At 38.5% G+C, this 13,162-nt stretch overlaps 1 protein-coding gene across 7 annotated transcripts in view; it reads left to right on the top strand.

The window, feature by feature from the left end:
• PSD3 (pleckstrin and Sec7 domain containing 3) overlaps nt 1–13,162 on the top strand; it is a 555,746-nt gene that overhangs the window by 311,571 nt on the left and 231,013 nt on the right. For all 7 annotated transcript variants that reach the window (XM_007961788.3, XM_007961789.3, XM_007961791.3 and 4 more), the window contains one exon: nt 11,437–11,526. In XM_007961788.3, the coding sequence (XP_007959979.2) occupies nt 11,437–11,526 (90 nt within the window). The remainder of the gene's footprint in view (nt 1–11,436; nt 11,527–13,162) is intronic.

Genomic DNA, 13,162 nt, shown 5'->3' with positions numbered 1-13,162 from the left:
AGATCAAGACCATCCTGGCTAACATGGTGAAATCCCGTCTGTACTAAGAAATACAAAAAATTAGCCGGGCGTGGTGGCGGGCACCTGTAGTCCCAGCTACACGGGAGGCTGAGGCAAGAAGAATGGCGTGAATCCAGGAGGCGGAGCTTGCAGTGAGCCGAGATTGCGCCACTGCACTGCAGCCTGGGTGACAGAGCCAGACTCCCTCTCAAAAGAAAGAAAGAAAAAAAAAAAAAAAAAAATATATATATATATATAAAAAATATAATACTGTATGTATTTATACTACCTATTATATATATTGTATATAAAGCCATGGTAACCAATATAGTATGCTACTGGCATGGACATACACATTGGTCAGTGGAACAGAATAGACAAACCTAGAAATCTGTGCATTTATAGCCAACTTATTTTTGACAAAATCTCCAAAAACATACTTTGAGGAATGCGGCATTTCTTCAATAAATGGTGCTCAGAAAACTGGATATGCTTACGAAGAAGAATCAAAGTAGGCTCTTAACTTCCACAATTTACAAAAATTACCTCAACTTGGATTAAAGACTTAAGTGTAAGACCTAAAAATATGAAACTACTAGAAGAAAAGATTGGGGAAACACTTTACGATGTTGGGATGAATAAAGATTTTGCAGGGGGTTGGGCGGCGGGGAGGGCAAGACCTCTAAATTATGAGCAACAAATGCTAAAATATTCAGACACGGTGTCCCATCAAGCTAAAACACTTCTGCCCAGTAAAGGACATAATCAACAAAGTGAAGATACAACCTACAGAGTGTTAGAAGATATTTTTGAGCTATCCATTTGAAAAGGGATTAATAACCAGAATACAGAAATAACAATAAATGGTCAAATAACTCGATTTTAAAATGGGCAGAATTTTTGATGGAATAGATATTTCTCAAAAGAAGACATAGAAATGGCTAACAGACATATGAATATATGTTCAGCATTACTAATCATCAGGGAAATGCAAATCGAAACCACATTGAGATATCATTTTACCACAGTTAAAATGGTTTTTATCAAAAAGACAATAAACAATGAGTACTGGCTGGGATGAAGAGAAAGGGAAACTTGTACACTGTCTGAAAAAGTATGAAAAAGAGTGAATGCTCATTGAAAAACTATAGAACTACCATATGACTGCATTCCCACTGCTTGGTATGTATTTTTAAAAAAGGAAGTCTTATATTGAAGAAATGTCGGCACTCCCATGTTTATTGTAGTACTATTCACGTTAGCCAAGATATGGAATTCACCTAAATGTTAATCTATGGATGAGTGGATATAGAAAATGTGGTACATAAATATAAGTAGAATATTATTCAGCCGTAGAAAATGATGAAATTATGTTATCTGCAGCAATGTGGATGGAACACAGAGGTCATTACGTTAAGTGAAATAAACCGACACAGAATGACATATACCATATGTTCTTTCTCAAATGTGGGAGCTTAAAATGTAGATTTCATGAAGATAGAGAGTAGATTGGTGGTTACCAGAAGCTAGAAGGAGGGAGGAGGAGGCACAGGGGATTTAGAAAGGATTTTGAAAGGTTGATTAATGGGCACTTTTTTCTTTCCCTTGGGGCATTTGGCAGTGGTGGTGGCTTTTGCAGCCATAGCCAAGATTAAGGCCCAGGATCTTTGAGGCAAGAAGGAGGAGGAGCTTCTAAGACAGCTGGACAACCTGAAGGTAGACCTGTCTCAGATGTATGTTGCCAGAGTTACAGGTGCCTGACATTCCAGTTCTCTTAGATTATAGTCACTTCCAAATCTGTTGCCTGTGTTCTCATTGTCATTAGCCAACTCAGAAAGCAAACCTCAGGAAGTTCTACAAGAGCAAGAAATACTAGTCCCCTGATCTGTGGCCTAAGAATATTTGTATCATGTGCCACTGGCTCAACAAGCATAGGGAGAACCTGAAGACCAAGAAGCAGTAGCAGCAGGAACAGGCTGTACCAACTACAGAAGTAAGAGATGTAGGCATGAGCGTTGCTGAGTCAAAATTCAAACTGGAAAAAAAAAAAAAGATGTTAGGTTAATGGGCACAAAAATACAGTTAGAAGGAACACGAAGTATTGTTCAGTACTGCAGTAGAGTGACTATAGTTAACAGTAATTTGTATATTTTAAAATAACTGGTGGAGAGCAATTGAAATGTCCCTAGCACAAAGAAGGGGTGAATTTTTGGGGTGATGGATGTCCCTTTTGCCCTGTTCTGATCATTATACGTTATATACATACATCAAGATATCACATATACTCTAAAAATATATATAGCTGTTATGTTTCAGTTGTTAAAAACTTCGTTTATATGTGGCATAATAAAATATTTTGTGTCTTTAAAACAAAATTAAAGGAATAACTAAAAGAATCTGTATGGGAGAACTGATCTTGTGTGTAGTAGAAAAAACCTATTAGAACTAAAGACGTTCAGGAAGGCTGCAAAATACAAGTTGAGCATTTACAAAACAATTGTATTTCTATATACTAGCAACAAACATTAAAAGTGAAATTTTATAGTAGCATCAAAAAGATCAAGATATTAGAGAATAAATTTAGCAAAATAAGTTCAAGTGAAACTATAAAATACTGAAAAAAGAAACTGTAAAAGTGGAAAGATTTTGTAGTCATGTGCTGTAACTTTATTGTTAAGACTGAAGTACTCTCCAAACTGATCTTCAGATTCAACATAATCACTGTGAAAATCCAAGTTGACTTTGTGTATGAATGTAAAGAAATTGACAGACAAATCCTGAAATTTATGTGGAAATGCAAAGGACTCAGAAGAGTCAAAATGTAGAAAAAGAGACAAAAAATTGGAGGACTCCTGATTTCTCCATTTCAAAACTTATCAAACCATGCTGCAGAATAATAACATACAAATAAATGGGAAAATATTTCATGTTCATGGACTGGAAGACAATTTTTTTTATATGTTATACTGTAGAAAGTAATCTACAGATTCAACACAATTACTATCAAAATGTCAGTAAGATTTATCCCAGAGATGGAAAATATTCTAAAAATCATATGAGAGCTCAAGGTACCCCAAATAATCAGAACATTTTGAAAAATAACAGAGTTGGAGTAGTCATATGTTATTTCAAACATATTACTAAGCTGCAGTAGTCAAAATAGTGTGGAACTAGCATAAGGACAGGCTAATGGAATAGAATAGAGTGCGCAAATCGTCAAATCTTTAACAAGAGTGCTAAGACCACTCATTGGGAAAATGTCAGACTTTTTTTTAAAATGGTGGTGTGAATACAGTATCTTTATGCAAAAATGAGAAGTAGGACTCTCCTATCACACAGTGTGCAAAAATTATCTCAATGTTTTCAGACCTAAATGTAATCCTGAAACTATAAAATCCTGAGAAAAAAACATAGGGGAAAAGCATCACATTATTGTATGTGCTGGCAATGTCTTCACTAAAGCACCAAAAGCACACGCAACAAAAGCAAAAATGGGACTACATCAAACTTAAACTTTTGTGCCTTAAAACAAAGGGGTGTGTAAAGGCAACTTACAGAATAGAATAAAATGCTTGCAAATCATATACCTATAAGGAGTTAATATCAGACTGTATAAAGAACTCCTGTATTTCCACATCTAAAAATCAAATATCCTGATTTTAAAAGGGGAAAAATACTGTAATAGATATTTATCCAAAGATGGTCTAGAAATGTTCACAAGGGCTGGGCGCAGTGGCTCACTCCTGTAATCCCAGCACTTTGGAAGGCCAAGGTGGGCAGGTCACCTGAGGTCAAGGGTTCAAGACCAACCTGTGCAACATGGTGAAACCCCATGTCTACTAAAAATACAAAAAATTAGCTGGGCATGATGGCGGGCACCTGTAATCCCAGCTACTTGGGAGGCTGAGTCAGGAGAAACACTTGAACCTGGGAGGCAGAGGTCACAGTGAGCAGAGATTGTACCACTGCACTCCAGCCTGGGCCATGAGAGCAAAACTCCATCTCAAAAAACGAAGAGTTCACAAGCATATGAAAACATACTCAACACTCTCTAATCTAGAAATGCGAATAAAATCTACAGTAGGGTATCACCTGATACCCCACTAGGATCATTGCTATCAAAAAATAGAAAATATTTTTGGCAAGGATGTAGAGAAATTAGAAATGTACTGTTGTAGGAATTGTAAAATGGTGCAACCACTATGGAAAATAGCTTGGAGGGTCCACAAAAAAATGAAAAATATAACTTATATGATACAGCAATCTCATTTCTGCATGTGTGTGTGTATGTGTGTGTATATATATATATATATATATATATATATATATATATATATAATTTAAAGCTGGATTTTGAAGAGATACTTGCCCACCCATGTTCATTTCCACACTTTTCACATTAACCAAGAAGTAGAAGCAGACCAAATGTTCATCCACAGATTTATGTATAAATAAAATGTGGTCTCTACAAAAAATGGAAAATCGTTCAGCCTTAAAAAGGAAAGAAATCCTGTCACATGCTACAACATGGATGAACCTTGAGGACATTATGCTAAGTGAATGGAATAAGCCAGTCACAAAAAGAAAAAATATGATTCCATTTATTTGAGGTAAGTAAAGTTGTTAAAATCATAGAAACAAAGTAGAATGTTGTTTACAAGTGGTTGGCATGAAGGGGAAAAGAGAAGCTATTTAATGGGTATAGAGTTTGAGATTAGTGAGATGAAATGGTTTTGGAATTCTGTTCTACAACAGTGTGAATATACTAATGTGAAATGGTACTGAACTGTATGCTTAAAACTGTTAACATGGTAAACTCAGTGCAAAGCTTCAGTAATCAAGAATTATGCTGGTATAAAGCTCAGCAGCTAGATCATTGCCATATAATCAAGTGTCTAAAAATAATCCCTTACATTTATGGTCTGTTGATTTCAAAAAGAGTTTCAAAACAATTTGGTGGGGAAAAATAGTCTTTCCAGTAAATGGTATTGTAACATCTGAATATCCACATGTAAAAGAATATAGTCAAATCTCTGCTTTCTGTCAAAAAAAAAAAAAAAAAGAGCTCAAAATGGGTTAAATATCTAAATATAAGAGCTAATGCTGCAAAATTCTTAAGAGTGAATCTTTGTGATGTTGGATTAGGCAATGATTTCTTAGATATAAAATGCGCAAGTAATGAAATAAAACATAGGTGAAGTGGATTTCACCTACTAATTAAAACCTTTTGTGCTTCAAAGTGATAGGGACAGGAGGCAGGGAAATTCTAGGCCGAAGAGGATGGGTCACCAGTGAGGCCTCCACCCTCAAGCTGAAAAGCCTGATACGGTGGCCCAAAGTGATAACTTACATCCGTGATTTCCTGCTCAAATGTTGCCTTTTCCAAAGCCACCCATGGCCTGCTCTGTCCCCCATTCCTGTGCCCATAAAAGCCCCAGGCTCAGCCAGCAGAGAGGAGAAGCAGCTGGACATTGGAGACTGCAGCTGGATGTCAGAGTGAAGTGGGTTGACTTCAGAGGGACAGTTTGACAGTATAACTTCCAGGAAGAATCTGGCCAGAGACAGCCAGACGTCAGTGGAGTTTACCTTCCCACTCTGTCCCCTTTCCAGCTCCTCTTCCTGCTGAGAACCACTTCCGTCAGCAATAAAATTTCTTGAATTTACCATCCTCCAATTTGTTTGTACCTCATTTCTCCTGGATGCTGGACGAGAGCTCAGGTGCCACAAGTGTGGTTGCCAAAGGCTGTCACACTGACCCTTTGCCCTTGCTGGCAGAAGGCAGCCACCTCACGCCAAAAGGCAGAGGATCCACTGAGCTGTTAACACTTAAGCCATATGCAAACAGCAAAGCTAAAAGGGCACCCAGTTACTTCCTCTGGGACTTCAGGGGTTGGAGGCACCCCTCCCCAGATGTTGCTGTGGGGCCAGTACAGAGTTCACTCCTGCTGGTGCCCGAAGGCATTCACCCTAGCTTCCATACCCACTCACCTGTGTGTTCCCTCCAGCAAGGGGTGGAACACAGCAGGTTTGAGTGAGTGGAGTGGCTGACTCCAGTGCTCATATACTCCCATTTCTGCCCATGAAGGGGTCAGGGAAATATCCTGCTTAAAAAGGACATCATCAAGAAAATGAAAGGAAAAAAATGAAAAGATACCCACAGAATGAGAGAAAATATTTTTAAAGTATATATCTGATAAGGAAATTATATCTAGAATATGTAAAGAAGTCTTACAACTGAATAACAAAAATATAAATATCCCAATAAGAAAGGAAAATAGGATTTTAACAAGCATTTCTCTAAAGAAGATATACAAATGGCTAATTAGCACATGAAAAAAATGCTGAGGGTCAAATGCAAATCAAAAGCATGGCATACCCATTCGTACCCATAACAATACCTAAAGTGAAAGGGACAGATGTTAGTGTTTGTGAGGTTAGAGGGAAATTGGAACCCTCATGCACTGCTAGTGGGAATGTGAAATGGTGCAGCCACTTTGGAAGTGAGTCTAGCAGTTCCTTAAAAGAATAAGCAAGATTACAATAGGACTCAATAATCCCACTCCTAAATATATACCCAGGAGGAATGAAAGCATGTTTATACAAAAACTTATACATGAATATTTATAGCAGCATTATTGATAGTAGCCAAGAGAAAATAGTCTAAACATTCATCAATTTATACATGAAGAAACGCAATTGTTATATCCATACAATGGACTGTTATTTAGAAATGATGATAAATACTGATTTATGCATCAACATGGATGAACTTGGAAAACATGTTAAGTAAAAGAAGCTAGTCATAAAAGGCTACATTTTATATGATTCCATTTATTTCGAATGTCTTGAGTAGGCAAATCTATGTAAAGAAAATGCAGATTTGTGGTTGCCAGATGATCCCTAGTGAGGGTGGTGGAAGAGATTTGGAGAATAACTGCTGGTGGGTGTGGAGTTTCTTTAGGGGGTAAATGTTCTGAGTGTAGATAGTGGTGGTGATTATAAAGGTAAACTGAGGCTGGAGCCGAACTGGGAAAAAAGACACAAGGCAAATGGCAGTGAGAATAGCCTTTATTAGGACTTGCGGGTGAGGTTCCTCGGTCCAAAGGTGTGGGCCGAGGAAGTCACGCTGAGGGAGGAGGGTAGGGGCTTTTTATAGCCCGAGAGGTAGGGAAGCTGGTTGTGCAAACAGGGCCTCGGGGGTCTTGAAACTACTAGGGCAGGAGTTGAGTAAGGGTCACGAGGAAGGGGTCTTTGGAAACTGTCAACCGAAACTGTTGTTTACAAACTCGTGGAATGCAGGTGAGCTGCAGGTCATGGGGCAGTGTGGTTGCCCAGCCAGAACTCTGACGCGTGTAAGTCTGCAGGTGTGTACAAGGGTGAAGGGAGTCTTTAACAAAAGGCCTGCTACGCCGGGTAACGCTGCCATGTTGGGTCTAGATTCCTGCCTAACAGTGATTGCACAACTTTATTAAAAATCACTGAAGTATATGGTTTAAAATAATATACTGTGAATTGTATTTTAATGAAGCTGATACTTTTTTAAAGTTATAGTAGTTGATACTTTATCATATTACAAAATTCTTTTTTAAGAGAAAGATTTTCTTTTTTATACTCATATTTGAGTGTACTTTTACAAAGAAGTTTATTAATAACTATTTAAAGCAGATAATATTACAAGCAGTTGAATTTTGTAGATCACATATCAAAAAATTGTTTTGATGATTAACTGGTAATTAAATTAGACTTTTCCTCAATTTCATTAAAAGAATTAAACACCACCTGACTTGGAAAAGGATTTGTTACCTAGTCATTATTTATTCATCTTCTCAAATCTCCAGAACATATCTAAAAAGGCATTGCCAAGTTATATCATAATGACTGTTCATTGTATATGTTGTTTTTTTTTTTTTCCCCCTTGAGACACCTTGTTTGGCTGGATACACTTGAAAAGGATTGGGAAAATTGAGTTATTGTCTTCTTTAATATACTGTTGCAAAACAATATTTTTCACTGAAGTTCCTTTCTGTGCTCTAAACTAATTGTCAACAAAACGTTTGAACTGCAGCTTTAATTTATTTAACTTATGAGAAATATCTATTAAATAAGTTAGCTGACAATGCCGCTTCTGTCAAACCATTTTTTTCAGTGTTTCATACAAACTCTGTGCATTCTTTGCTGATGAAAGAGTCAAGGTTTTTAACAACAACAACAAAAAATGTCAGCACTGTCATTGTAAATATTTAGATAGCTTGAGTGGGACAAATTGTTTTATTTTGTGAAACAGGAGAAGGGTGGCTGGGAAAGGGGCGATGGGAAGTGATTACTCCCATGGCACACAGGTGTATGTTCTCAGGCAAATCTGTCTTTGAATTTGAGGTTGTGCATACATATTCCCTTAAAACTATGCCCGTGCATCTTCTTGAAGGTCTTTCTGTGTCACCTGGACTGGAGTGCAGTGGCACAATTATGGCTCACTGTAACTTCAACATCCTGGGCTCAAGTGGTCCTTCCACCTCAGCCTCCAGAGTAGCTGGGACTGTAAAGCATGCGTCTTAACACCCAGCTAGTTTTCATATTGCTTGTATAGATGGGTGTTTTCAGGCTAGTCTTGATCTCCCGGACTCAAGTGATCCTCCTGCCTCAGCCTCCCCGGCAGTGCTGGGATTACAGGCATGAGCTACCATGCCTGGCCTCCTTTATATTTATTTATTTTCTGAACTGGTCTCTTGCTCGATTGCTCGGCCTGGAGTGCAGTGGCACAGTCTTGGCTTACTGTAACTTCTACCTCCCGGGTTCACATGATTCTCCTGCCTCAGCCCCCTGAGTAGCTGGGATTACAGGCGCCCACCATGACATCCAGCTTTTGTTTTTCACTCTCATATTTTTAGTAGAGATGGGATTCCATCATGTTGTCCAGGCTGGTCTCAATCTCCTGACCTCAAGTGATCCGCCTGCCTTGGCCCCCCAAAGTGCTGAGATTATAGGGGTGAGCCACCACACCCAGCCTCTGCCACCTTTTTAAAGTCTGTCTGCAGAAGTCTGCTTTCTCGTTTTGAATACTGTAGGTATTCAAATGAATTTAGTAGGTGCTGTTCTACCCTACTGTTAGCCTTTTGCGAATGAATAGCATGGCCTTGAAAAGCATACCTTTATGCATAGTGGTAGTGTATACAGGTATATTTATTTATTTGGTTGTTTTTTATTATTATTATTTATTTATTTATCTATTCTGAGATGGAGTCTTGCTCTTGTTTCCCAGGCTGAAGTGCAGTGGCAGGCTCTCTGCTCACTACAACCTCCACCTCCTGGGTTCAAGCAATTCTCCTGCCTCAGCCTCCCGAGTAGCTAGGATTACAGGTGCCTGCCACTACACCTGGCTAATTTTTGTATTTTTAGTAGAGACGGGGTTTCAACATGTTGGTCAGGCTGGTCTTGAACTCCTGACCTCATGATCCACCCGCCTCGGCCTCACAAAGTGCTGGGATTACAGGCTTGAGCCACCGTGCCACAGGTATATTTCGATGCTGGTACACTTTGTGTTCGTTTGGACTACATTTTGCTAGAGATGATACCTGTGACACTTGTCTGTGCTCTGTGTTCCTCTCCTGCACTTGTGACAGATGTATCTTGCTGTGTATATGGAACCTAGGAATCCTCCACAGCTGGCAGCTTCTACTAGTTGTTTGGAGCTAGAATAAGAGGCGATTCTCTGTGATAGCGATTTTGTTAGTTTTCTTAGTTTGTATCTTTGCTCTTTTTGTAGTTTGGGTTTTCTAATTACTTTATTAATGTGATTTCCTTTTGTTAAACTTTGTTGTCCTTAAACCAGCTTTGGAGACGTGCTGGAAGATAATTTTCCATGGGTCTCACACTTTCCTGTGTGTTTTGTGAACAGAGGCTGTGGCTGCCTTTGTTCTTGTCTATCTTTTCAAGTTTATTTCTATATAAAGTGAGTTGCTTTGGAAGATGCTGTAGTGACTTCATAGCAGCAGTCAGTTTTGCATATCTCCCTGGAAGGTAGAGCTGGTATCTCCCGCTAGTGCAAAGGGATAGGCATCTTTCCCATGATTAAAGATTCCAGCTTCTGAAGTTTAGGGTTTCTCTCCTATAATTCAACATGCTGCATGTGCAGGTGGCATGTGGCCCTATTCAAGTTGCTCTGTGACAACTGGGGCTCAGGGAACTAGAGCCCAGTGGTCACAAGGTAATGTTGATATTCTGGCTACCCCTATTATTGTAAGTAACAAATACCTTGTCTGTCACCCAGGAAACTTCTTTCCTCTGCCAGCATTTATTAGCTTGTGACAGGCTAACATGTTGGCTTGAAAGTAGTGTAAATCTCAGATCCTTCACAGGTCTTGACAGTATGTAGGTAACACAAATAAATGCATAAACAGCTATCTGAGTTCAGCTCAGAAATGTCAGTTTTTACCCATGATTTTCATTAAAAACTATATTATATATTGTATAAATGTAGCATCGGTTTTTCAAATTTTTTTCTACATTATAGTAAGTTTTTGGTATAAGTTTGCTATTTATATTTAATGAGAATTTTAAAAGCATAATAAACCATGTTTTTAGTGCACTAAAATTGTATGTGTGTTTATATAAACTTGTGTTTGGTTTGTTTTTGTTTTTTGAGATACAGTTGCACTCTGTCATCCAGACTGGAGTACAGTAGTGCAATCTCGGCTCACTGCAACCTCTGCCTCCGCGGTTCAAGCAATTCTCATGCCTCAACCTCCCGAGTAGCTGGGACTACAGTCACCTGCCGCTAAGCCTGGCTAAATTTTGTATTTTTAGTAGAGACAGGATTTTGCCGTTGTTGGCCAGGCTGGTCTCAAACTCTTGACTTCAAGTAATCCGCGCACCTCCACCTCGCAAAATGCTGGGAGTACACACATGAGCTACGAGCCACTGTGCCCAGCCCTGTGTTTGTAAATACATGTCTAGTTATGATTTTGCTTTTTTTGGTTTTTTTTGTTTTGTTTTGTTTTTGTTTTTTGAGGCAGAGTCTCGCTCTGTCACCCAGGCTGGAATACGGTGGCGTCATCTCTGCTCACTGCAACCTCTGCCTCCCGGGTTCAAGTGATTCTCCTGCCTCAGCCTCCCTTGTAGCTGAGACTACAGTTGCATGCCACCATGCCCAGCTAATTTTTTGTATTTTTAGTAGAGACAGGGTTTCTTTTAAACATGTTAGTAGTAGACGGGGTTTCTACTAAACATAGCCCCATGTTAGCCCAGATGGTCTCTATCTCCTGACCTCGTGATCCACCCACCTCGGCCTCTCAAAGTGCAGGGATTACAGGCGTGAGCCACCGCACCTGGCCTAGTTATGTTTTTAAAAACAAATTATTGGTCTGCCTCATCACGTATTTATGAATCAGTTTTAATTCCATGAATGTCATAGTGATGTACTGTTTGCCTCTATTTCAGAATATTGGAAAGAAGATGACCTGTCAGGAGTTCATTGCCAATCTGCAAGGGGTAAATGAGGGTGTTGATTTCTCCAAGGATCTGCTGAAAGTAAGCATGGAACTATTGATTTTTAATGTACACTTATGTTTCTGTTTGCTGCTTACAGCTTAATCCTAAGTAGGCTAAGGATCACTTTAGTTTGCTTTTTGCTTTTAGTTTTACTCGTGATGTTTCTTTTAAGCCTTGTCCTTGATTTTTCATGCTGCAAAATACCTTAAGTTGATAATTTCTAGAAGTCTGCGTTATAATCAATAATACTGAGGTAAGTAAATTTGGAATGGTTGGTGATACAAATAGTGAGTGGCGGTTTTTGTTTGATTTATCTGTAAATAGACTATCAGAATTTGAGAAAGGTCACAAGGGTATATGCACTATGGAAACAGAGAAGCATTTGCAGGCTATAATGGAAACACTTCCAACTGTGTTCAATCCCTAGTCTCAGAACCACTCAGGTTGTCTCTGGAAATAGATTAAATTAAATTCTCAGTAATTGTAGAGTGCCTGAACTATTTGCATTTGGCTTTATTATTGGTAACAATCAGCATGTTTTTCCCCATCATCAGATTGTTTTCAAGGAGACAACAAAATCAGCTTTGGAATTCATGCATGCTCCAGCATGGGAAATGAGATGGGCATTTGATTGAGTACAAAATAATGGTAATATGAATATTTTGGGAATTGTAGGATAAGATGTGTACATTGAGAATGTGATTTTTATAGATCTCTGTTTGATTCTAGCCTTTTTAAAAACTTAGTACACGTATAGTTTTCTTTTGGAATCAATTTCTTTAAATGAATTTTCGAGAAAGGTGACATTTGAATCAGGTGTGGTATGGAATATATGACATGATATGGAAATGTTGAAAGACATGTCCTTTGTTATGTTTTATGTAACTTTTAAGCTATATAGAATAGAGTTCTGTCAGATTTGGAAAGACATATCTACTATGGTAAACGAAAGAAGCCATTGCGATGCAGTAATATGACATTCTTAGTCTTACTGACTTTATTTGCAGCACATTACAAAAAATTATGAAAAAAAGGCAGGAAGAAAAGTAGCTTTAATTTATGGAGTAAAGAAGGCATTTTTTTAGGTCCTTCATAGAGCAAATGCTGCCGTTTCTAAAGGTATAATTCCAAATGGGAGCAGGAGATAAACGGTGCAGGATTGTGACGTGTCAAAGATGTTTTATAGCTTCCATTAAATCCGGACGGTGTTAACAAGACTTTTTTCAGTCTAGTGGTATTTGCGTGGAAAATTACGGAGTCTCTCCAAGAGAGGATTTGTGAGGCTTTTATCAACTTATGTCAGAAATGAAAGTTGACAGGAAAATTTTCATAGTGAAGTTTTTAGAATTTAGTGCTAGGCTTATGGTAACCTGCATGACTACTGGCAAATTATTGGCTAATTTACAGCATGGTTGGTGGAGCTGTATTAAACCATGTATGGTTAATATGCAGTCCAGAGGCTACTGTTCACCTTGAGTGAATGTGTTCTTTGACTTCATCTACCAAGAATTTGCCAGATGATTTGTTGCTGTTGTGCAATGGGATTATGTTTGTAAACCTCGGGGAAAATGTGTATTATTTGGGTTTTTTTGTTGTTGTGAGAGGGTGATAGTGAAATGATACTGAAAATGGAGGTGTTTAGCATGGAGATTGTCAAGTGAAATATTGATTCTCT

The sequence above is a fragment of the Chlorocebus sabaeus genome, chromosome 8 (genome assembly GCF_047675955.1).
Source record: "Chlorocebus sabaeus isolate Y175 chromosome 8, mChlSab1.0.hap1, whole genome shotgun sequence".
In the NCBI taxonomy this organism is placed as follows: Eukaryota; Metazoa; Chordata; class Mammalia; order Primates; family Cercopithecidae; genus Chlorocebus; species Chlorocebus sabaeus.
Note: the sequence above shows the minus strand (reverse complement) of the source record. Positions and strands in the feature narration are given on the sequence as shown.